Source organism: Choloepus didactylus, chromosome X (genome assembly GCF_015220235.1).
Source record: "Choloepus didactylus isolate mChoDid1 chromosome X, mChoDid1.pri, whole genome shotgun sequence".
In the NCBI taxonomy this organism is placed as follows: domain Eukaryota; kingdom Metazoa; phylum Chordata; class Mammalia; order Pilosa; family Megalonychidae; genus Choloepus; species Choloepus didactylus.
In genome coordinates this window covers 112,475,119-112,499,996 of record NC_051334.1, presented here as the reverse complement: position 1 = coordinate 112,499,996, position 24,878 = coordinate 112,475,119, and the positions used below count along the sequence as shown (strand labels likewise).

Here is a 24,878-nt window from a genome sequence, read left to right as displayed (position 1 = left end):
AGTTACTCTTTTTCTTCAACTTCAGAGACATTCGATCCCTTAATTCCTTCATTTTTAACCTCCATCATCAGGATTATCAGCCTGCTCCTGGCCAACTTCCTATCTAGACCATACTATAGATCATTCTCAACTCCCTCGTACTCCATTAAACCAGAAAAACCCTGAAGAAAAACACACGACTGTACAGACTGGCACCACTCCAAATTTATGGTCCCCAACTTCACCTGAATCCTTAATGAAGCTCAATAATCTTTTTATTTGTTCTCAATCAAATATCTCTCCATCCCATTTTTTTCCCATGGCTGCCCTAAATACTTTGAAGCCCAGTATTCAATTCTATCTTCTATAAAATCCTTCCTGGTTTGAGAAATTTCACATTTTTAGACACAAAATACTTCAATTTCTTGCCCTTTTCTCCAACTATCTACACATTCACCTGCACATACCTTCCTCCCTCTCTCCCCCAGACTTGGAGGATAAGTAGTGCCCTCCAAACCCTCAGTATCCATTCAAGCAAATCCCTCTGCCTATATTAATACAATAACTTCATATCTTTTCTGGAATCTTGCATTATCAATTATCCCCCATTTTTCCTCCATCTTCAACTTCTCCCTCTCAACTGACTCCTTCTCCTCTATCCATAAACATGCTCGAGTTTCTGTAATTCTGAGCACAAAAAAAGTAAACCTTCCCTTGATTCCAAGTCTCATTATAGATATTTCTCTCCCTACTGCTTCATAATTTGAGCCAAGCTCCTTAAAAGATAGCCTTTAAACTGGGGAAAATGCAGAAATATTAAACTTCCCCACCTGGGAAATTACTGATATTCTCACAAGCATTGAGGACTACCAACTTAGAAGGCTGAGCCCTCAATCTTGGGGCTTGCCCTTATGAAGCTTGTTACTGCAAAGAAGAGGCTAAGCCTATTTAAAATTGTGCCTAAGAGTCTCCCCCAGAGAACTTCTTTTGTTGCTCAGAAGTGGCCTCTCTCTCTCTAAGCCCACTTGGCAGGTAAACTCACCGCTCTACCTCCTACAAGGGACATGACTCCCAGGAATGTAAAGCTCCCTGGCAATGAGGGACACATTATTCCTGGGGATGAGCCTGGACCTAGCATCATGCGATTGAGAAAGTCTTCTTGACCAAAAGGGGGAAGCAAAATGAAACCAAGTTTCAGTGGCTGAGAGATTTCAAATGGAGTTGAGAGGCGATTCTGGATGGTTTTCTTATGTGCTATATAGATATTCCTTTGTAGTTTTTAGTGTATTGGAATAGCTAGAAGGAAATACCTGAAACTGTCAAATTGCAAGCTAGTAGCCCTGATTCTTGAGGATGACTGTATAACTGTCTTACCTGGTATGACTGTGTGATTGTGAAAACTTTGTGGCTTACACTCCCTTTATTAAGTATATAGACAGATGGGTAGAAAAATGGGGACAAAAATTAATTGAAAAATAGGGTGGGATGGGATGTTTCGGGTGTTTTTACTTTTATTTTTTCGTAGTAATGAAAATATTCAAAAATTGATTGTGGTGATGAAGCACAACTACACAATGGTACTGTGAACAACTGACTGTACACTGTGGATGATTGTATGGTATGTGAACAGATCTCAATAAAACTGAATTTCAAAAAATGTTAAAGGGTTAAGAGAAAAGAAAAAAAAAGACAGCCCTTACTCACTGTCTTAACTTCTTCACTTCTCATCATACTTTAAGCCCCACAATCTGGCTTCTACCCCCATACTCCACTGAAGCTGATAACAAAGGTCACCAAAACCCCTGTATTATCAATTCCAAAAGAAACTTTTTTCTCTTTATCTTTCTGGACTGTCCTGTGGCACTTAGCAACATTATTCTTTCACTCCTTCTTGATATCTTCTATTTCCCTTGTTTTCTGGGCACTATTGTTCTCCTGGTTTTCCTATCTCTTGGCATTTCTTTCTTAAGGTTCCTTCATAGAATCTCCTCCTTTTTGGCCTGAGTATTCCCCAGAGTTATGTCCTTGGCCCCTTCCTTCTTTCCTTCTTTCCTCCTCCCTCCCCTCCTCCCAGATATAAATATATACGTATGCGTACAATGTATAAATAACCCATTAGTTGTGTACCATACGAAACTGCCATTTTTGACCTACTTAAAGGCGATTTCATATGTTTCAACCTAATATTTATAGATAGACAGCACTGAATGATTAAAAGATTGGGAGAGAATCACTAAGCACCACAAAATGAAGTCCCGAAAATTTATTATCTGGGGAGAATTAGTGTGTATTATCATGTGAATATTGATATTGGTCAGGTAGTAAAAGTTACAAGTAATATAAATAAACCTCAATACAAGTTAATGTAATAGGGAGCTAATGAAGTGTCATTTGATTATGACAAACACTAACCAGAACATATTTTTCCTGTAAGTGTGGCCAATGTAAGTGATTTAAGGTAAAAAAAGTTATAAAAGAAACATTACTTCTATCATGACTCTTGGAATAAGAAAGTGGCTCTTAAAATTCACTCAGGTAGTAAAATCCTAAAATGCACAGTGGTCCTTTCAGAGAATATCCCCAAACAGTAACACATTTAATTTTAACATATAATGTTGGAAAAGTTTTACTAGCAGAAAATGGCTGTATTATAAGTATATAACATGAATGACACAGGGGGTTTTGTCTTTCGTCACTACTGTATTTCCAGTGCCAAGAACGGTGCCTAACACACAGTGGGTGCTCAAAAAATATTTGTGAAATGATTAAGCAGAGATACTGCAGGCTCGGTTTCTGACCACCTCAATAAGTGAGTATCGCAATAAAGTGAGTCACACGAAATTTTTTGGTTTCCCAGTGCATATAAAAGTTATGCTGACACTATACTGTAGTCTATTAAGTGTGCAACAGCATTATATCTAAAAATGTACATACCTTAATTAAAAATACTTTATTGCTAAAAAATGCTAACCATCATCTGAGCCTTCAGCAAGTTGTAATCTTTTGCCAGTGGAGGGTCTTGCCTTGATGTTGATGGCTGCTAACTGATCAGGGTAGTGGTTCCTGAAGGTTGCGGTGACTGGCAATTTCTTAAAATAAGACAACAATGAAGTTTGCCACATCCATTGACTTTCTTTTATGGAAGATTTCTCTGTAGCTTGCAATGCTGTTTGATAGCATTTTATCCACAGTAGAACTTCTTTCAAAATTGGAGCCAATCCTCTCAAATCTTGCCACTACTTTGTCAATGAAGTTTATGTAATATTCTAAATCATTTGTTGTCATTTCAACACTGTTCACAGCATCTTCACCAAGAGTAGATTCCATCTCAAGAAACTACTTTCTTTGTTCATCCATAAGAAGTAACTTCTCATCCATTCAAGTTTTATCATGAGATTGCAGTAATTCAGTCACATCTTCAGGCTCCACTTCTAATTCTAGTTCTCTTGTTGTTTCTACCACATCTGCAGTTATTTCCTCCACTGAAGTCTGGAACCTCCTAGGATTTTCAGAATGATAATGAGCATTGGCTTTGAATTAAAGTCATCAGCTGCATTGCGTCCCAACAAGAGAGTGAGCCTGTCCTTTGAAGCCTTGAAGCCAGGCATTGATTTCTCTCTAGTTATGAAAATCCTAGATGGCATCTTCTTCCAATAAAAGGATGTTTCTTCTATACCATAAATCTGTTGTTAGAGTCACCACCCTCATCAATTATCTTGGCTAAATCTTCTGTGTAACTTGCTGCAGCTTCTACATCAGCATTTGCTGCTTCACCTTGCACTTTTATATTATGGAGATGGCTTCTTTCCTCAAACCTCATGAACCAACCTTTGCTAGTTTCCAACTTTTCTTCCGCAGCTTTCTCACCTCTCTCAGCCTTCATAGAAATGAAGAAAGTTAGAGCCTTGCTCTGGAGTAGACTTTGGCTTAAAGGAATGTTGCGGCTGGTTGGATCTTCTATCCAGACCACTCAAACTTTCTCCATATCAGTAATAAGGCTGTTTCACTTTCTTATCATTTGTGTGTTCACTGGAGTAGCACTTTTAATTTCCTTCAAGAACTTTCCCTTGCATTCACAACTTGGCTAACTGGCACAAGAGACCTAGCTTCAGCTTATCTCGGCTTTTGACAATGCCTTCCACACTGAGCTTAATCATTTCTGGCTTCGGATTTAAAGTGAGAGATGTGCAACTCTTGTGCGATTCTTTCTTTCAATTGAACACCTAGAGGCCATTGTAGGGTTACTAATTGGCCTAATTTTAATACTGTTGTGTCTCAGGGAATAGGGAGGCCCAAGAAGAGGAAGAGACACGGGGAAAGGTTGGTCGGAGGAGCAGTCAGCGCACACGCAACATTTATCAATTAAGTTCACCATCTTATACAGGCACAATTCACAGCACCCCAAAACAATTAGTAACATCAAAGATAACCTATCACAGATCACCATAACAGATATAATAATAACGAAAAATTTGTAATATTCCGAGAATTACAAAAATGTGACATAGAGAGCTGAAGTGAGCACATGCTATTTGAAAAATGATGCTGATCAACTTGCCATGCACGGGTGCCACAAACCTTCAATTTATAAAAAATGCACTATCTGCAAAGCACAATAAAGCAAAGCGCAATAAAATGAGTTATGCTTACAGTATGGTTAAGTATTTCCAAGGGTGTTTTTATTAATACATGTTTGCCACTTGTTTCATTCACTTTGTCATCGTCTACAAGTGGATACAGTTCAAGAAAATTGTATGAGACCAAACCTGAAATACTGAGAAATTTATGTGCATTAACTTTTGGGGTGCTGGTCAGAAATGGGTGAATTAAAGTCCACTGATTTCTGAGTTGAGTGATGTAACACATCAAAGACCAGGTCCAAGAAAATTCTGTTAGAAGACCACTACTACAACATGGATTTAAAAATCACATACCACTGGCAATAGAATAATACTTCCTATTCAATCCAAGGAAGACAGGTTTTTTTTTTTTTACCTTGAAATAAATGGTTGATGTAAAGAAGAGCTGTGCTAGATGGTCAAAAAGAAGTGGCTTCAACTCTAGGAATTAAAAAAAAAGATTATTCAAAATCTTTTTAATCAATATTGTACTGGATTAAACAACTCCAAATTTTCATGATACATACCAGAGAAGCTACTTAAAGGAATCCAGCTCACAAGTTGAAGGAACTGTGACCTACAACAGAAGCCATCCCAGAGAGGGAGGCTTTTGTACAGGAATGCCTCACAGGAATAAAACCCCTCCTGTAACACAAGTCAATAGTACAACTTTATATGGAACTCTTTCACTCATAATAACTCTCTAAAACAACTGGTTTGTTTTGTGCTATAGTTGTTTCACTCTTAGAGTAATTTTTGTCATCAGTATATTAAAAGCCTTGGGTTAGTTGCCAGACTCCTTCATAAAAGGATGAGATGATTAATATTTGGATACATTAACATCTTTATCAATACAGGTTTCAAAAACCATAAAACTTCATCAGTTGGAGTGAAGGTAAAAAGTCAGAAAAAGTTATGAAATATTTTTAAAGATAAATGAAATGGTATTATTTTGGGATACATACAGTAACTTGAATAGTCAATAAAATGTATACAATGTTATATAATAGGGCTACAATTCCATTAGAGACTGCAGACCAATCCAGACTCTTGACAGCTACATCTGGAGAGCTCCAAGTGTCTAGGTTTCTTATATTTCCACCAAAGTGAAGATCCAGGGCTTTCTTTTTTCTCTTTGTCATCCTGAGCCTTAAATGGTAGTACACATCAGAACGCTATTCTAGACCTTCTTTTCATGTCATGACTTCTCTGGACGATCTCATCCATATCATAGCTAAAACCACCACTTACATCCTGAGGAGTCCTAAATCTCTAGCTCTAGCCCAAATCTCATTCCTGAGCCCTAGACTCATTCATCTAACTGCTTTCTGGATATCACCTCTTAGTCGTTTCACAGGCATCTCAAAATCAACATATTTTAAATCAAACATCTTTCCTTCCAAGTCTGTTCCTCCTATATTCCCCTTCTCAGTGAATGTCTCAATCATCCTCCTCAGCAAGAAACCTAGAAAGTCAACCTAGATCCTTCCCTTTGTCCTCATCACCATCACCCACATCCAACTTCCAATTCAATGGCTTCACACCAAATCCTTAAGATTTATTCAACATTTATTGAGCATCTCTTTTGTGCCAGGTACCAAACTAAACAAACTGAAGATGAAGAAAAGTTAGACATGGTGCCTGCCTTCCAGGAGCTCATAATGTGTGGGGAAAACCGATGCTGAAAATGCCACATCAGAAATAAGCACAGAGAGCTATGGAAGCACATAGGACAAGTATCTAACCCAGAATGGGGTGATGAGTGAAGGCTTCTTGAAGGTCTGATAACTGAACTGAAATTTAAAGTACAACTCAGGATGACCCAGGCTAAACAGTATAGTGGCTAGAACATATTAGACATTCAAAACATGTTTGGCAATTTTAAGAACACAAGTGATGACTCTATGAGATTTATTTTACTGGCTAATTCAATTAATTGAATGCATTCACTTACATCTTCAGTTCATTCTTTTAAATTATAGACCTTTCCCACTTAACAGTACAAAGATAAAGATCAGTCCAACTCAGCTTCACTTATAATGGGTCTTTAAATTGGGCAAAGATTGTTTACAAAAGATGTTACAGCACTAAAGAAAAGGTTTTTGATGAATACCTAAATAACTTTTAGTAAAGAGTGGTGGATTCTTGTAGGAAGTAAGTAGAATCTTACTTGTAAGAAGCACTCTGCATTGATGATAGTGTCCAGGAAGTCGGCAAATTCTTTCCCATATTCACAATTATTCACCTTGTACCAAACACATTCTAGAGCAGAAATATTAAACATAAGTATCTTGCTGCACAACAATGAAAATGACACAAAACATAATTAGTGATACTCTAAAGTGAAAAGTAAATGAAAAATATAAACAAGCCAAAATCTTGTACATACTGGGACAACTTAGACTGTCGATTGTAAAAGGTATGTGGAGGTGACAGTGAGATGCTCCTCAAAAACTTGGTAATACAGGTAAAAGCTTACAGTGAAAAAAATAAGCTGGTAAAATTCACATACAAATAATGCAATTAGCCTTTTGTCATATAATAATCCAAGAGACTATAAATACGTTCATATTTATATTAAAAGTTTGAGAATACCGTAAACTTCAATTAGGGTGAGCTAGGTATAATCTAAGAGTGGTAGGACTAGACAATATTGGAATTTAGTAAGTGGAAACCTAATAAATTGTATCATATTCTATCCAGAGGAGATTGAGTAGAAGGAGAGTTAGCCAAGAACCAAATTAAACTGACTTTAAACACTTTAAAGAGTCAGGAGCTATTTATCAAGGAAAGAGATACTCAATTGGTCAAGAGAAATACTATCTCTAGAGAAAGACAACCCCTAGGAGGAATGGGATGATCAGGCTTTACCATGGCCTAGATAAAAGACTCCTCAGGTGCCCTTTCCTGTAATTCTATAATTTAAAAATCTAATACTAATTTGGCGCCCACATATACTAATAGCAGAGAGAGGATGTTTTCATTGCCAGATATGATCATTTTGGTCACCAGAAAGTTACTTCTACTATAAAATAGTAAGTTGACCTTCTGGCTTATATATTAGTCTCTTCTAAGTTTAGTTAGCATTAATTTGATGGACTCTGGGTGCTTAAAGGCAAATTTCTAGACAAAGATGAAAATAGTTTTGATTGTGATGGTCATCAGAGTAGAGCTACCCACCAAGAATTTGTTGTACCAGCACTATTCTAGAACAACACACCTCCTTTCTTGCTGCCCTTAAAATTATAGCAAAGGAAGCACTCATCCTCTGAATATATGATTACTAGAGAAATAATTACAGGATATGAAGGATCCAACTGTCTAGAATTTGGCACCCTTATGAAAGACATCAATTTGTAAACTACCTTGTTCTTTTCTCATTTGTCCAATGCTTCTAAGTAGTCAATTCTTACCTTCTTGTAATGTTTGACTCAACCAATGATAGAGCCTCAGTAAGACTGACTCATCTCTGACACAGTTAATGTAATGAAGTAGCAGAGAGTTGTTTAGTACTGAGCCCATCTGAGAAGGCAGCTGCAAAGACAGAACAACTGGTCAACTATAAGTATATGAAAAGTAGGTCAGAGCAACAAGAAAATCACCACATAGGAAATATATAAGAAAAATCAAGGCCATGAAGATCAAATGTAAATGTAAATGAACACATGGTCCAGTCACAAACCTCTAAGCAATGGATGTTCTGTAAAAGTTGAGGGAAGCTATGAAGTCTGACTAGTGGAAATGACCCATTTCTGCTGAGGCAATCAGAAAGGCTCATCTCTTTCTTCCCACATTCTTTACTGTGGCTGCTGGGGTTTAGCACTGGTATAATTGAGTGAGAATTCCATTTCTAAAGAAGAAAAACAAAAAACCAATCTATTAATGGACTAAACAGACTTTAAAATATAGATCCAAAAGCAGTTGTTAAGGTGATTCAATTAAGGGAGTGTGAATATGGTCTGTATAGACTCCTGGGTACTTAAAACGTATTTAAATATCTATAATTTCATCTAACATTTAAATGGTTATTATTTAGATTTAATAAAAGAAGGCTATACAAGTCATCTGGGGTTTTAGATACTTACTCTTTTTACAGAACGTACATTAGCTGAACCTAACATCAGCTTCAGAGGAGCTGGAGAAGATCTCTGGTTTCTTTGTCTCACAGCAATCAGAGCTGACTTCCACAGATTCTCTGAATTCTTAAAATAGATCTATAAAGTTGGATGTAAAATACATGAGAAGAGGCGCCCAAAAGTTGGAGCAACATAAAGTCTAAAACTCTTCATTAACTGAAAGTATATTAATTATGAAATATTTTGTACCCATCCAATCCAAAAGTTTTCTTTCTGATCAGTAATCTATTAAACACATCAAATAGAATCAAAATGAAGTGTATCAGTCCCTAAAAAACTTTCCAAAAACAGTGCTGTAATATCAGAACTTAAAATGGAATGCTGCAAACTTTTGCAGTTCAATTCTGTAAATTAATTTTATCAAAAATAACATTTTAATCTTAATGTCTTATCTCCTTCATTTCTTACCTTCTTCCTTACAGGCAAAGATACAGAGATCAAAGCAGGAACAAAGAATTTATACAGTGACAATAAGGCCTGAAGATGAGGCTGCATTCCCTAAAATAAAATAAGAGTTTTCAATTTTCAATTCCGTACCCAATAAGAAACTGGGGAGGAAAATGCCAAGAAGAACAAAACTTTTATGATAAAATATACTGACACCAAATACATATTCAGACCCTAATTTCACTGTGTGATGTGGCTACAGGAAACTGCTCTAGAAAATCAAGGACTGAATAATCTGACATCTAAATCACCCATCATAAAACAACATTCTCCAACCTGTGACCTTCTCTTTTATGACCTTTTTTTACCTATTTTACTTGTCTCTTGGAATTTCTTTCTTCTTTTCTTCCTATTTTATCTTCTCTGCCAGTGCCTTAGGCTTGCCAGTCATACTTGCTAGCATGGCTTTACTCTCACTGGTAGCATACTCAAAGAAAGAGTTTATTCATCCTCAATTTAGATATCAAGAAGGGAGGACAAAAAGGGAAGCCAAGAAAGTAGAGCAAAGGAAATATTATGATTGGCATGCAGTAGTCAAGCAGCTTGATATAAATGACTGAAAGAAGTCTTAATAAAAACAATAATTTCACAATGAAAGAAGTCAATGCTGCTAGATACCTCTATTTGATATATCTGGCTATACAGAGAAATCATACCACTAAAATGAACTCCAAGGAAGTAATCATATTGTTTTATTATATTAAAATGTTGTTGACTCAAATACTGTACAAAATAAGGAAGGCAGCAAACTAGGCTTCAAAATACTAAATATTCCTATTTTATCACAGCGTCCTGAAATTAAACTTATTATAACAAAACCAAAATGACTATGTGTCTCTATGTAAAAACTATCTTCTGACCTCTGCACACTCATTATCAATGACTGTTGGAGTTTATGCTTTGAGTTAGGAGTCTTTTTTGATAGAAAAATATTTAGTACCGCCTTTAATACTTATTGTCTAGTTAACCTATCTTTTCTCAAAAAGTTTAGACCTTTTTTTAAAGGGAGACTTTCAGTTAAAAATGGTATATTGAACATATAACTTTAACTCTGAGTCCTCTCAAAGCTCCACTAAAAAGCTAGTAAAAAAAAATGAAGGAAAAGGGCATAAAGCACAAGCTCAAAGAGAACAAGAGAGGAGACAACAGAAATGAGAGACCTCAACATGATTTTGGAACCTAGAACGAAGATGCGCAAACAGTAACCAACTTAGCAAAACAGAGAAAATGAAACCTAAGGTACAACAGTAAAAGCTTGAAAAGAAGCAGATTCATGCTACCGAACTCCCAGAAAAGCTCAGGAATTTGAGGCACCAGACACCTCTGAAAAGTGAAGGTACAGGAGGGGCAGAAAAGAGGCAGATTGGTTGAAAGCCTATATAAGCAGCTAGAACCCCAAATTCCTTCTCTACACTGACAAAACATTAGAGTTTTTACTCTCTGAAGCTGAAGCTGGGATCAGAGACACCAGGCACAGGTCAGAGAGGGCATCATGACCCTTCCCCACCCCCTTCTACTGCTTAGGTCCCAGAGGGCTGGCAGCCAGGTTTAAACCCTCTGGACTGGAAACAGTAGAATTCCTCTCAGGGGAAAGTAACACAATTATCCGGGGGCTCCCCAATGAAGCATCAGGATTCCACAATGAATATGTCCTGTTTACACACGCAAGATTTGAATTACCATTTTATTGTGCTACTATTAAATATGGACAAAGAAGGTTTACCAAGCATTTGAGAGAAACCTCTATCACAAAAGAGAGACAGAACAAACTAGAGAAAGGAATTCTGAGACAAACCTGTAACAAACACTCTTCAAAAATTTTTTTCATTAGGAGCTGCTGCCACAGCCCATGGTACACACACAGAGGCTTGTGCCTGATGGACGGAGAATCCCAGAAACAATTCTCACAAGCCCTTAGGAAGAGACCTAACTCTTCCTTCCTGTTCAAAGATTGCTTTCAATAGGGCCCAGTGTATGGGAGATAACAATATATCTGCTCCAGTTCCGGCCATTCGTGCTTGCCACCAGAAAGGCAATTTCTGCGTTTTTGTTTCCTTCACAGATACAGAGTTAAGGGGCATGGATAGGTATACATGAGCTGTACCTTTTGTAGGTATCAGAAATTAACAAATCCAATATATCTGCTTACATGTGCTGATAATACCTGTTACCATTATACATGTTCACTTAAATATGAGCATGGCTATGCCTTCTTGGTTTGATATTGTTGAACTCTGTCTAAAATACAGCCAATCAAAACAATGTTATAAATGTATCTTTTTAAATAGTTGCTGATAATGGAATAATTTAGTAATGAACTATACAGAATATTAATAGTGAAGCCATGCATTTAATGTCTGGGTTTAAAATTTTTAGACAATCATTTACTAAATCATTTTTTAACTTGAACATACACTGTTGTTCCAGTTAATACAAATCAGCAAGATCTTATTTATGGCAAGAATTTTCTTATTCCATTGAAATGTTTTGCTGTAACATGTACATCTTTTCCAAAATTTCTATTAATGGGAAATAAAATTTAATTCTGACCAAAACTTATCATTAATATCCTCAGAGGGCTAAGAGAAGAAAGTGTATCCATGGAACCAAAACAGGAGGCTATATAAAACAAGAACAGTGAGAGAACAAGACGGAGTTGTAACTATAGATAGATACAGCTCTAGATAGATGCTTTACAGATAAAGATATAGAAGATAGATACAGCTCTAGATAGATGCTTTATAGATACAGATATAGATTGTAGTATACAATGGAATACTACTTAGTAATAACGTTACTGATACATTCAGCAAGGATAAATCTCAAGAACATTGTTAAGTGAAAGAATTCAGAAACGACAGAGTAATACTGTATGATTCCACTTTAAAGTCCAGGAACAGGCAAGAAATAAAAGACCTAAATGTAAGAGCCAAAACTATAAAACTCTTAGAAGAAAACATAGGCATACATCTTCATGACCTTGAATTAAACAATGCTTTCCTAGATATGACATCAAAAGCACAAGCAACCAAAGAAAAATATAAATTGGACTTCATCAAAATTAAAAACTTTTGTGCTTCAAAGGATATTATTAAGAAAGTAAAAAGACAACCCCCAGAATGGGAATGTAAAATTATGCTGCCTCTGTGCAAACAGTTTAGTACTTACTCAAAAAGTTAAACACAGAATTACATATGACCCAGCAATTCCACTCTTAGGTATATGCTCAAAAGAAATGAAAACACATGTCCACAAAAGAAAAGCTTGTATATGAATGCTCATAGAAGCATTATTCATGACAGCCAAAAAGTAGAAACAACCCAAATGTCCATCAACTAATGAATAAGTAAACAAAATGTAGTATATCCATACAATGGAATATTATTCAGCCATAAAAAGGAATGAAGTAATGATATATACTACAACATGGCTGAACCTTGAAAACATGCTAAGTGAAAGAAATCAGACACAAAGGCTATATATTGTATGGTTCCATTTTTATGAAATGGCCATAAGAGGCAAATCCCTAAGGCAGAAAGTAGATTACTGGATACCAGAGGTTTGGGGAAGGGAGGGGGACAGGGGAGTGACTGCTAATGGGTATGGGGTTCCTTTTTGGGTGATAAAAATATTCTAGAATTAGACAGTGGTGATGGTATCACAACTTTGTAAATTTATTAAGACACTGAGTTTTACACATTAAAAAAGGGTAAATTTTATGGTATGTGAATTATATCAATTTTAAATTTTTGAGATTTATAAAAATTTATTTTTATTTATATAAAATGCACATAAATTTATAATTTATAAAAAAAGAAGTCAACAGGATAACACTTACAATTGAAAAAATTAAAAAGCCGTATAAGCATTTTATTATAAATATGGAAGTAAAACTTCCAGAAGAGTTGAAAGAAGGGCAGGGCAGGGTTATGCTGTTTTTCATTAAGCCTTATAGAACAATCTGATTTTTAAATCTATATACTTGTATTACTTTAATAAAATTTAAATTGCTTTAAATGGAGCACACTTATTTACTTAATAATTATTAAGTACCGATTAATGTGCCATATATTGTGTGACCTCAAAAAAGTTACTTAACCTCTTGACTCCTTAGTTTATCAGTAAAATAGGATACTTATGGTACTTACCTCATAAAGTTGTTAAGAGCATTAAAATGAGAGAATGCATATAAAGCACTTGGTACAATGCTTGCCACATAGAAAGCACTCAAATATTAGCCATTTTTGTTAGGGATATAAAAATAACACAAAGTCTTACCATCAAGATATTTACACATGTATACAAATGAGTACAATAATTATTATAGGTACCATGATAGATATATATAGGGTGCACTGGGGTTCAAAGGAGGGAATGTTAAACAAACCTGAAAGTTAAATAACTGGTGATAAATGCACAACTATATGATGACACTGTGAACAACTGACTGTACACTTTGGATGACTGTACAGTATGTGACTATATCTCAATAAAATTGCAAGGAAAAAATTTTTTTAATTTTTAAAAAGTTAAATAAAGCAATCATAAAAAATATAATTCTTGAATTCAGACTCAGAATGTAAGCAGGAGTTCGCCCAGAAGATAAAGCACAAAAATGTACTGGAGCTCACTCTGACTAGGCAGTCAGCATGAGCAAGGGCAAAGAAATTTCAAACAGCCTGCTATAACTAAGAAACTACAAGTTAGTTCACAGTAAGCCTAGGAGAGTGGTTCTCAAAATGAGGTCCTCAGACCAGCAGAAATCAGCATCGCCTGGGAACTTGTTAAAAAAATGTAAATTATCAGGCTCACCCAGCCCTACTGAATCAGAAACACTGAGGGTGGAGCTCAGCAATCTGTGTTAAAATAGGCCCTCTGGCTGATCTAAGGCATAGCTAAAGTTTGAGAACCAGTGGCCTTAGGAAGGAGAAGGACCAGAGAAAAGGGGAGGCCCCAGAGGCTTATTGTGGAGTGAGATAAAGCTGGAGCAATAGAGACTGTGGAGAGTTTAGTATGCCATACTAAGGTACTTATCTTTAGCATAGGCGTAACATAACCAGATTTGAGGTTTAAAACAAGAACCCTGGCAGCAGTGTGAAGAGACTGGAAGGATGTAAGAACAGCATAGCAGAAAGATCAGTTGGGGTTGGTAGCAGTAATCCAAGTGAGAGGTGATGATGACCCTGGACTAAGGTAGGGGAATGAAGAAAAGGGAATTGATTTTGAGTAATAATTAGGATGCATAATTCACAAGATATGATGATCAATTGATATGAAGAGTGTGGGAGGAAGATGGTAGTGCCATAGAGAAGACTAAGTACAAAATGAGTGCCTAAGCCAAGACTAAGGTAATGGGGAAGGATGAGAGAGGATGAATTTGGGTGATATTTTTTGGAGATGGAACCGAAAAAATTTGAGAACCAATTGGGTGTTGTGGATATGAGAAGGAAGGCGTTGAGAATGACTCCTAGGTTTCCAGCTTATGGGACTCACCAAGATAGGGAAATACAAGAAAAGGCACTGGAATGAGAAGAAAAGATTATAAATTCAGTTTGGGACAGGTAAAGTTTGAAATATCTATGGAATAACCAGGTGAAAATACATGGAAGATCAAGAAAGGGTGTGGCAAAATCTATAGCACTGAGGCATCAGCATACAGGCAGGATAAAAGCTATGGGGGCATCAGCATACAGGCAGGATAAAAGCTATGGGGGTAGAGAGATCACACAAGGACAGCATTTACAAAAAAAGGGCTAAGAGGAAACTTCAAAACAGAGAAGCACGAATGTCTGTGTGTTTGTGTTTTTCATTAAATTTTAATGCCTTTAAGTAGGTCATGTCGGCTTCACCTAGGCATAGGAACTATTACTTCCTATTGTTTTATACCCAGAGTTTCACAGATTTCTGTTACCTGGCAGGTACTATGGAAATAACAGTGAAAGAGAACTCTAAGGACAAGAGGTAATGGTCAGAAAATAGTACCCTGAAATTTAAGTATCCAGAAAAGAATAATGTCTTGAAATGCTTTCCTAGATCACATCAACAAAAAAATAACATTTCTGACCACACCTTAACACTTTCTGCTCAAGCAGTACCAAACCAGTTCCCTAAACAGATTTTACTGTTTGACATCTATATGTCTTTGCATATACTGCTCTCTAGGCCAGAAATGCTGTTCTTTCCCTTCTTTTCCTCGTTAAATTCCATTCATCCTTTATAATTTCTCTCAAGCATCACCTCTCTTCCAGGAAGCATTTCTTGACCCCAAGTCTGATTTTGACTTTATATTTTGTTGACTAAACCACACAGACAGTAAGTCCCTTGAAGATAATGACTCCTTTGATTTTGTATCCTCAAAGCCTAGCTCAGTACTAGTGAATGACATACTGGGCAGTCTTAGGTCTTTTCAGTACTCACCATCTTAGCCTGAAGATCAAGCAGTTTTCTCACACGAAATGGCTTGACTAGAAAAGGTAAAGAGAAAAGGTTCTATGTATTTGGTTGAGAATAAAAAGAAACTGGTTATACCTAACCCCCATGTAGTTCATATAGCTTCTTCTTACAACAGATCAAGACTATAAATACCCTGGTTCAGTTAAGCCATTAAGCAGATGCTCTTAGATAAAAAAAAGTTCTAAAAAGCAATTTCCACAAAACAAGTCCTGTCATGTAAGTAATGTGAATAGTTAACATTATAAACACCAATATAAAAGCTAATTCCTCAGAGAAAACATAATAAAACTGAAAGGAAAATACTCACCATTCTCTTTTTTGGTAATTAAATATAACAAATGGCAGACAAAAGGGCACTGTTAAAATATAAAATTTAAAAAGAAGAATGACAATATGTCTTGAACAGAGAGCAGCAACACATTTTCGTCTAGTGTCAATCTTATACTGATTAAGAAAAAAGGCTTCAGGACTTCACTGAACAAGTTTTACAAAGCTTCTCATTTTCATACGTTACACCAAAGTAAGTAAACAAATGACCAATAAGTTCCTGAAAAGATGCTCAACATTATTAGTCATTAGGGAAATGCAAATCAAAACCACAATAAGATATCATTTCACATCTGCTAGTATGGCCATTACTTTTTTTTTAAATCAGAAAATAAGTGCTGGTGAGGATACAGAGAAATAGCAACCTTTGTACATTGTTGCTGGGAATGTAAAATGATGCAGCTGCTGTGGAAAACAGTTTGGCGGTTCCTCAAAAAGTTAAACACAACTAAATGCAATACATGATCCTGGACTGGATCTAATAATGGAGGAGAAAATACTCAAAAGGACATTATTGGGACATATGAAAAAACTGGAGTGTGGACAGTTATCACTGTTAAATTGTTTGAACTTGGTAACTGTACTTAAGATGGCTCTATAACTGAACATCTTTGTTCTTAGGAAATGTACATGGAAGTATTAGTGTACAAGAAGCATGACGTATATGACCTACTCTCAAAAGTTTAGAAAATAGATGGATGGATAGATGGAAGGATGGAAGGGCAGATGGATGGGAGGATGGAAGGATGGGAGGGAGGGAAAGAAATGACAATGCAGCAAAACTGTAAAAGTTGGTGAATCTGGGTATGGGGGGGGGGTATGCTGGAGTCCTCTGTATGGGGTTTGTATTATTTTTGCAACTGTCCTGTAAATTTGAAATCATTTCAAAATAAAGTTAAAAAAAAGTTAAACACAGAATTACTATATGACCTGACAATCCACTTCTAGGTACACACCCAAAAGAACTGAAAGCAGGGGTTCAGACAGATATCTATATATCAATGTTCATAGAAGCATAATTCACAATAGCCAAAAGGTGGAAACAATCCAAGTGTCCATCAACAAATGAAAGGATAAACAAAATGTGGTATATACATAAAATGGAATATTATTCAACCATAAAAGAATGAAGTTCTGACACATGTTACAACATGGATGAATCCTGAAAATATTATGCTCAGTGAAATCAAGGACCCAAAAGAACAAATATTGTATGATTCCACTTATATGAAATATCCAGAATAAGCAAATTCATAGAGACAAAAAGATTAGAGATTACCAGAGGCTGAGTAGAAGGGGAAATGGGGAGTTATTGCTTAATAGGTACTGAGTTCCTACTTGGGGTGATGAAAAAGTTTTGGTAATAAATACTGGTGATGGATCTTAGCAGTTGACTGGTGAGATAACCCTTCACAGCACTGCAGCTGCCGAGCTAGGGACTGGCCACCAAGCAAGGAGAGAGCATTTTTCTAAGCCCTATCTCTACAGCTGGCTGGGGAGATAACCCTTCACAGCCCCGTGGCTGAGAGCTCTCTTGAGGGAATTCACGATTCGGCGGATTTGTGACAGCATCCACTCTTCTTCCACGGAAGCCCACAGTGGCATAGCCTAGAGGCAAGGGCGCCACACAGAAGTTCCAAGAGCCTTACCCCAATCCCAGGGACTTGTGGGCACATGGCAGACAGGGACTCTGGGGCATTTGAGCTGAAAGGTGAGACGCACAGCTCTGCAGCCCCAGAGTACTCCACCTGCAGCTAGGACCACTGTGTTCTGGAGTGGACTCCCTGACAAACTGCACATAAGAAAATCAATCAGTGTAATACAACACATTAACAAATCAAAAGCAAAAATCAAATGATCATCTCAATAGATGCTGAAAAAGCATTTGACAAAATTCAGCATCCTTTTTTGATGAAAACACTTCATAAGGTAGGAATTGAGGAAACTTCCTCAATATGATAAAGGGGATATATGAAAAATCCACAGCCAGCATAGTACTCAATGGCAAGAGACTGAAGATCCCTCTAAGATCAGGAATGAGGCAAGGATGCCTGCCGTCACCACTATTATTCAACATCGTGCTAGAAGTTCTAGCCAAAGCAATCTGGCAAGGCAAAGAAAAAAGGCATCCAAATTGGAGAGGAAGAAGTAAAATTGTCATTATCTGCAGATGCTATGATCTTATATTTGGAAAATCCTGAGAAATCAACGAAACGTCTACTTGAGCTAATAAACAGATCCAGCAAAATGGCAGGATACAAGATTAATGCACATAAGTCAGTAATGTTCCCATACACTAGAAATGACCTAACTGAAGAGACACTCAAGAAAAAGGTTCCATTCACAAGAAAAAGGTTCCATTCACAATAGCACCTAAAAAATCAAGTACCTAGGAATAATTTTAAACAAGGATATAAAAGACCTAAACATAGAAAATTGCATAACTTTACCAGAAGAAATAGAAGGAGACTTAAAAAGATGGAAAAATATTCCATGTTCACGGATAGGAAGGCTAAATGTCATTAAGATGTCAATACTACCCAAACTCATCTACAGATTCAATGCAATTCCAATCAAAATTCCAACAACCTATTTTGCAGACTTGGGAAAGCTAGTTATCAAATTTATTTGGAAGGGAAAAATGCCTAGAATTGCTAAAAACATTCTAAAAAAGAAAAACAAAACAGGAGGGCTTACACTTCCTGACTTTGAAGCTTATTATAAAGCCACAGTAGTCAAAACAGCATGGTAATGGCACAAAGATAGACATATTGATCAATGGAATCGAATTGGGAATTCGGAGATAGACCTCCAGATCTACGGCTGACTGACCTTTGATAAGGCCCCCAAATCCACTGAACTGGGATATAACAGTCTCTTCAACAAATGGCACTGGATGAGCTGGATATCCATATCCAAAAGAAAGAAAGAGGACCCTTATCTCACACCCTACACAAAAGTTAACTCAAAGTGGATGAAAGACCTCAATATAAGAGACAGTACCATTAAACTCCTAAAAGATAATGTAAGGAAACAAGTTCAAGACCTTGTATTAGGAGGTCGCTTCCTAGACCTTACACCCAAAGCACAAGCAACGAAAGAAAAAATAGATAAATGGGAGCTCCTCAAAATCAAAAGCTTCTGTACCTCAAAGGAATTTGTCAAAAAGATGAAGAGGCAGTCAACACAATGGGAGAAAATATTTAGAAACTGTGTATCTGATAAGAGACTGATATCCTGCATATATAAAGTAATCCTACCACTCTGTAACAGTACAAACAGCCCAATTATAAAATGGGAAAAATTATGAAAAGACATTTCTCCAAAGAGGAAATACAAATGGCTAAAAAAAACACACATGAAAAAATGTTCATCTTCACTAGCTATTAGAGAGATGCAAATCAAGACAACCATGAGATATCACCTCACACCAATAAGAATGGCTGCCATTAAACAAACAGGAAACCATAAATGCTAGAGAGGATGTGGGGAAATTAGAATTATTATTCATTGCTGGTGGGACTGGATAATATGGAAGACAGTTTGGCAGTTCCTCAGAAAACTAGATATCAAGTTACCCCACAATCCAGCAATTTTACTTCTTGGTATATAACCAGAAGATCTGAAAGCAGTGACACAAACAGATATTTGCACACTGATATTCATAGCAGCATTGTTCACAATTGCCAAGAGATGTAAACAATCCAAATGTCCTTTAACAGATGAGTGGATAAACAAAATGTGGTATATACACACAATGGAATACTATGCGGCAGTAAGAAGGAACGAGTTTGTGAAACATAAGACAACATGGATGAACCTTGAGGACATAATGCTCAGTGAAATAAGCCAGACACAAAAGGAGAGACGTTGTATGTTACCACTAATGTGAACTCCATGAGAAATGTAGTATAAGTGTCTTGTAATGCAGACTATAGGGGACCCAGAGATAGAAGATAGGGAAGGGGGAATGACAATCTAATATGTACAGCTATGATAATGAGGGTGAACTTAATGGTATGAGAATGGTCAGGTGTGACTATGGTTTGTTAAGGGGATTATAAGTATCAGTGATGCACTGAAGGTGAACATGTTAGCAAATGGTTGTTTAAAGGCATGTAACCCAAGAGTAGCACCACAAACCTAAATAAGTGTTAGCATGATATAAGGTATGACACTGGTGCAGAGAGCTAACAAGAGTGGTATATGGAAAAACTACCCATTACATATTATAGACTATATTTAATAGGAGTATCTTACCAACACTAACTAATACTAGGGATGAATAATTGGCAGCTGAAGAAAACTCTGGGATGCCTTATGTTATAATTGTTTAGAGTGGAGAGTGATGATGATTGTACAACTAAGTGAAGATAATGTAAGGAACTGACCATTTATCTTGGGATAGAATATATATTAAGTGAAATTAGGAACCCACTACTTAATAAATCAGGCCTTTGACTTGAGGCTTGCTCTTACGAAACTTAGGGCTGTAAATTGGAGGCTGAGCCTTCCTATAATTATGCCTAAGAGGCACCTCCAGGGAACCTCTTTTGTTGCTCAGATGTGGCCTTTCTCTCTCTCAGCCCAACTTGGCAAATAAATTCATTAATGTCCCCCCCACCCATGAGGGACATGACTCCCAGGGGAATGAGTCTCCCTGGCGACATGGGACATGACTCCCAGGAATGAGCCCAGCCCTGGCAGTGAGGGATTGAAAATGCCTACTTGACCAAAAGGGATTAAAAAAAAAAAAAGGGTAACAAGCTTAGATTGCAGTGCTGCGAGATCCCAAATAGAGTCAAAAGGCTATCCTGGAGGTTTGTCTTATGCAAGCTCCAGCTAGACATCCCGAATGGCCACAGTATGTCATGCCCTTACCAAATACCTAGGTCCCTACCTGATATTCTATAAAAGATTCACTCGCTAAGTTTTCTCTTAGAAACTTAAACCCACTAGAATGTTCCTATGCCAGACAAGTCCTAAAACCCAGAGGCAACAGCCTCTTTAAGAAGAACAATCAGACGCAGCCCCCTTACCCATACTGTTAACACCCCCTTTCAATATGAACAAGTTAGGGTGCTCACTGCCTAGATATCCCTGAAGATGGAGAAAGAGATTAAGTGAGAGAAAGGGATAGAAACAAACAAGATAAGATTTAACAAAGGTCTATGAATCCTGAAACTTTATATAAGAAAAAATATATATATATACCTTTTTTAAGATGCTGGGGTATTGGAATAGCCGGGAAGAGGTAAATGACATGATGGAACTGTAGCCTATAACATTCTTTGAAATTTGCTCCATAGTTACATGTTGAATTGTGCTTTGAAAGTCTTCACCTTTCTGTATATACTCTATATTTTATAATAAGGAAAAGAACTGAAACTGTGGAACTGTAACCCACAACAATTTTTGATATAACTACTTGTTGAGCTGTACATCGAAAGTTAACACCTTTCTGTATGTATGTTATATTTTACAATAATGAAAATAGCTGAAGTTGTGGAACTGTGACCCATGATATTTTTTGAAATTTGCTCTCTAACTACTTGTTATATTGTACTTTGAAAGTTATCACTGTTATGTATATATATTAAACTTCACAATAAAAAATGCATTAATAAATGCTTAAGAGAAAAAAAATACTGGTGATTATTGCACCACATTGGGAATGTAATTAAGACAAATAAATCCCATCCCCCTAGCTCAATAGACTGAATTCTTCTAGGCAGGGACTGAGCCTTTTACAACCCCTATACTTAGTGTGCCGGTTTGAGTGTATTGTGTCCCCCAAATGCCATTATCTTTGTGGTCTTGTGTGGGGCAGACGTTTTTGGTGCTGGTTAGATTTGCTTGGAATGTGCCCCACTCAGCTGTGGGTAATGATCATTTTGATGAGATGTTCCCATGGAGGCGGGGCCCCACCCATTCGGGGTGGGCCTTGATCAGTGGAACTATATAAATGAGCTGACTCAGAGAGAGGAAATTCACTGAGTGCAGCTGTGAGTGATGTTTTGGAGAGGAGCAAGCTTGCTAGAGAGGAACGTCCTGGGAGAAAGCCATTTTGAAACCTGAACTTTGGAGCAGATGCCAGCCACGTACCTTCCTAGCTAGCAGAGGTTTTCCGGACGCCATTGGCCATCCTCCGGTGAAGATACCCGATTGCTGGTGTGTTACTTTGGATGCTTTGTGGCCTTAAGACTATAACTGTGTAGCAAAATAAACCCCCGTTTTATAAAAGCCAGTCCATCTCTGGTGTTTTGCATTCTGCAGCATCAGCAAACTAAGACAGATTTTGGTACCAGAGAAGTGGGGTGCTTTTGCTGCTGAGTTTGCAAATGCCAAACATGTTGGAATAGTTTTTTAAATGGATAAGGGGAAGATTCTGGAAGAATTGTGAGGAGCTTGATAGAAAAGGCCAAAACTGCTTTAAAGAGACTGTTTGTGGAAATATGGACTCTAAAGATACTTCTGATGAGGACTTGAACAGAAATGATGAATATGTTGCTGTAAACTGGAAGAAAGGTGATCCTTGTTTTAAAGTGGCAGAGAATTTGGCAAAATTGAGTCCTGGTGTCAGATGGAAGGAAGAATCTGGAAGCAACAACCTGGAATACTTAGCTGAGGAGGTCTCCAGACTACGTGTGGAGGATGTAACCTGGCTTCTCCTTGCAGCTTATAGTAAAATGCGAGTGGAAAGAGATAAACTTAGAACTGAACTCTTGGGTTCAAAGAAACCAGAAGCTGATGGCTTGGAAAATTACAGGCTTCCAGGGGGTGGAATCCCAGAAGCTACAGCCCAGTGTGAGGATATAACCAAACATGGAACCCCGCCGCCATTTCAGTACAAGCCAAGATTGAAAAAGGAGTTAAGCAGAAAGGATTTGTGGAAAGTCCTATTGTCTAATGGCTTTGACCCCTGTGTGCTTCATGCAAAGCCAACAGAATTTTTGCGAGATCTTTATAGACAGAGCCATTGCCGGTCTGGACTGGAGGAGACAGACAAGGAAAAAATTAAAGGAAAAATCTCTTCAAAGACAGAGCCATGGAGGTTGAGGTCTGGAGTCAGGAGGTCTTGGGCTGGGAGAGCGGAGCAGCCCACATGCATGGAAAGGGTGAGTTTGCCCCAGAGGTCGAGGGTGGGCATTCCACCTCGATGCTCCAGAAGAGTTTTGCCACCTCAGGTCCCAAAGAAGGTGGAGCACATTCCCAGGGAATTGGGGAGAGCCTGGCTGCCACCACACTGTTCTGAAGGGGTTGAGCGTGTGCCCCGGAGATGGAAGGGAATCCGGGAGCTGCCCCGATGTTTGAGGAGGGTGGGGCCAAGAAGGTGGTCTCCCCAATGTGTGGATATGTTGGAGCACTCACCCAAGCATTTGGAGAGGAAACAGCTGCCAAAAAGGCCCTCGGGAAGGGTTAGGCTCCCGCTCTCTCAAGCCCCAAGGATGCAACGTTGTTCTGTTAAGGACTCTCAGACTTTGAAATCTAATGGAGTTTGTCCTGCGGATTTTAGGAACTGTTTTGCGCCTGTTAACCCTGTTTTCCTTACTGTTTCTCCTTATGGCAATGGAAATGTTTATCCTATAAATGTCTCTCCTTTGTATATTGGAAGCACATAACTTGTTCTAAGTCCACAGATGCAAAGCTAAAGGAGAATTATGCCTTAGGACCCACCATGCCTGTAATTGATTTTGATGGGATTTTGTACTTAATTTTTGTTACTGAAATGATTTGAGTTTTTGTGGTATTGTGATGGAATGAATGCATTTTGTATTTGGAAAGATAATGTCATTTTGGGGTCCAGGGGGTGGAATGTGCCGGTTTGAGTGTATTGTGTCCCCCAAATGCCATTATCTTTGTGGTCTTGTGTGGGGCAGACCTTTTTGGTGCTGGTTAGATTTGCTTGGAATGTGCCCCACTCAGCTGTGGGTAATGATCATTTTGATGAGATGTTCCCATGGAGGCGGGGCCCCACCCATTCGGGGTGGGCCTTGATCAGTGGAGCTATATAAATGAGCTGACTCAGAGAGAGGAAATTCACTGAGTGCAGCTGTGAGTGATGTTTTGGAGAGGAGCAAGCTTGCTAGAGAGGAACGTCCTGGGAGAAAGCCATTTTGAAACCTGAACTTTGGAGCAGATGCCAGCCACATGCCTTCCTAGCTAGCAGAGGTTTTCCGGACGCCATTGGCCATCCTCCGGTGAAGGTACCCGATTGCTGGTGTGTTACTTTGGATGCTTTGTGGCCTTAAGACTGTAACTGTGTAGCAAAATAAACCCCCGTTTTATAAAAGCCAGTCCATCTCTGGTGTTTTGCATTCTGCAGCATTAGCAAACTAGAACACTTAGTAACATAATTCACTGCACAGGAATGCATTTTGTTCACATGGACATTGAAGTCTTCTGGCATGACTTCAAAATGGGAATTTTTTGGTGTGTGTATGTTACCATCATAAAATTTAAAAACAAAACAAAAACAGAAGAACAATAGTTTTAAATGGCTCACCATTATGTGACTTTTAAGTTGTTTTGCAGCTATAAAAACACTTCTATTTGAAAAACAGAAGAATTGCCATAATCCTTCTACTTAACAAAAATTCATGTATTCTCTTCTAGTACTAGACCATATTTATTAAGAATCAAACTTAAAATTTTTATCCTGATTTTCCACTTAAAAGCATTTTCCCTTATTGCTTGGTCTTCAAAATTATCATGTTCAATGATGTTTAATATTCCAGTGTGTGGCTCTATCATAATTTAATTAACTACTTAGCCTTCAGTTTGGCAAATAAAATGCACTTAATACATTTGTTAAATTGCTATATCATTTCATTTTGCATGCCCATTTGTGGACGTCTTATTCTAGATCAGAGTTGGCAAACTACAGCCCACGTGTTTCAGTAAATAAAGTTTTAGC

General features: G+C 37.6%; 1 protein-coding gene across 4 annotated transcripts in view; it reads right to left on the bottom strand.

Moving 5' to 3' along the window:
• CENPI (centromere protein I) overlaps positions 1-24,878 on the bottom strand; it is a 131,003-nt gene that overhangs the window by 52,759 nt on the left and 53,366 nt on the right. For 3 of the 4 annotated variants that reach the window (XR_005214635.1, XM_037822317.1, XM_037822318.1), the window contains 9 exons: positions 15,942-15,990; positions 15,599-15,645; positions 9,143-9,232; positions 8,684-8,812; positions 8,281-8,448; positions 8,012-8,132; positions 6,769-6,860; positions 5,126-5,243; positions 4,975-5,039 (listed from right to left, as the gene is read on the bottom strand). Coding sequence is in view for 3 of the 4 variants with exons in the window: in XM_037822317.1 (XP_037678245.1) it covers positions 4,975-5,039; positions 5,126-5,243; positions 6,769-6,860; positions 8,012-8,132; positions 8,281-8,448; positions 8,684-8,812; positions 9,143-9,232; positions 15,599-15,645; positions 15,942-15,990 (879 nt within the window). In the remaining variant the exon portion in view is untranslated. The remainder of the gene's footprint in view (positions 1-4,974; positions 5,040-5,125; positions 5,244-6,768; positions 6,861-8,011; positions 8,133-8,280; positions 8,449-8,683; positions 8,813-9,142; positions 9,233-15,598; positions 15,646-15,941; positions 15,991-24,878) is intronic. The other variant, XM_037822319.1, reaches the window with a different exon arrangement.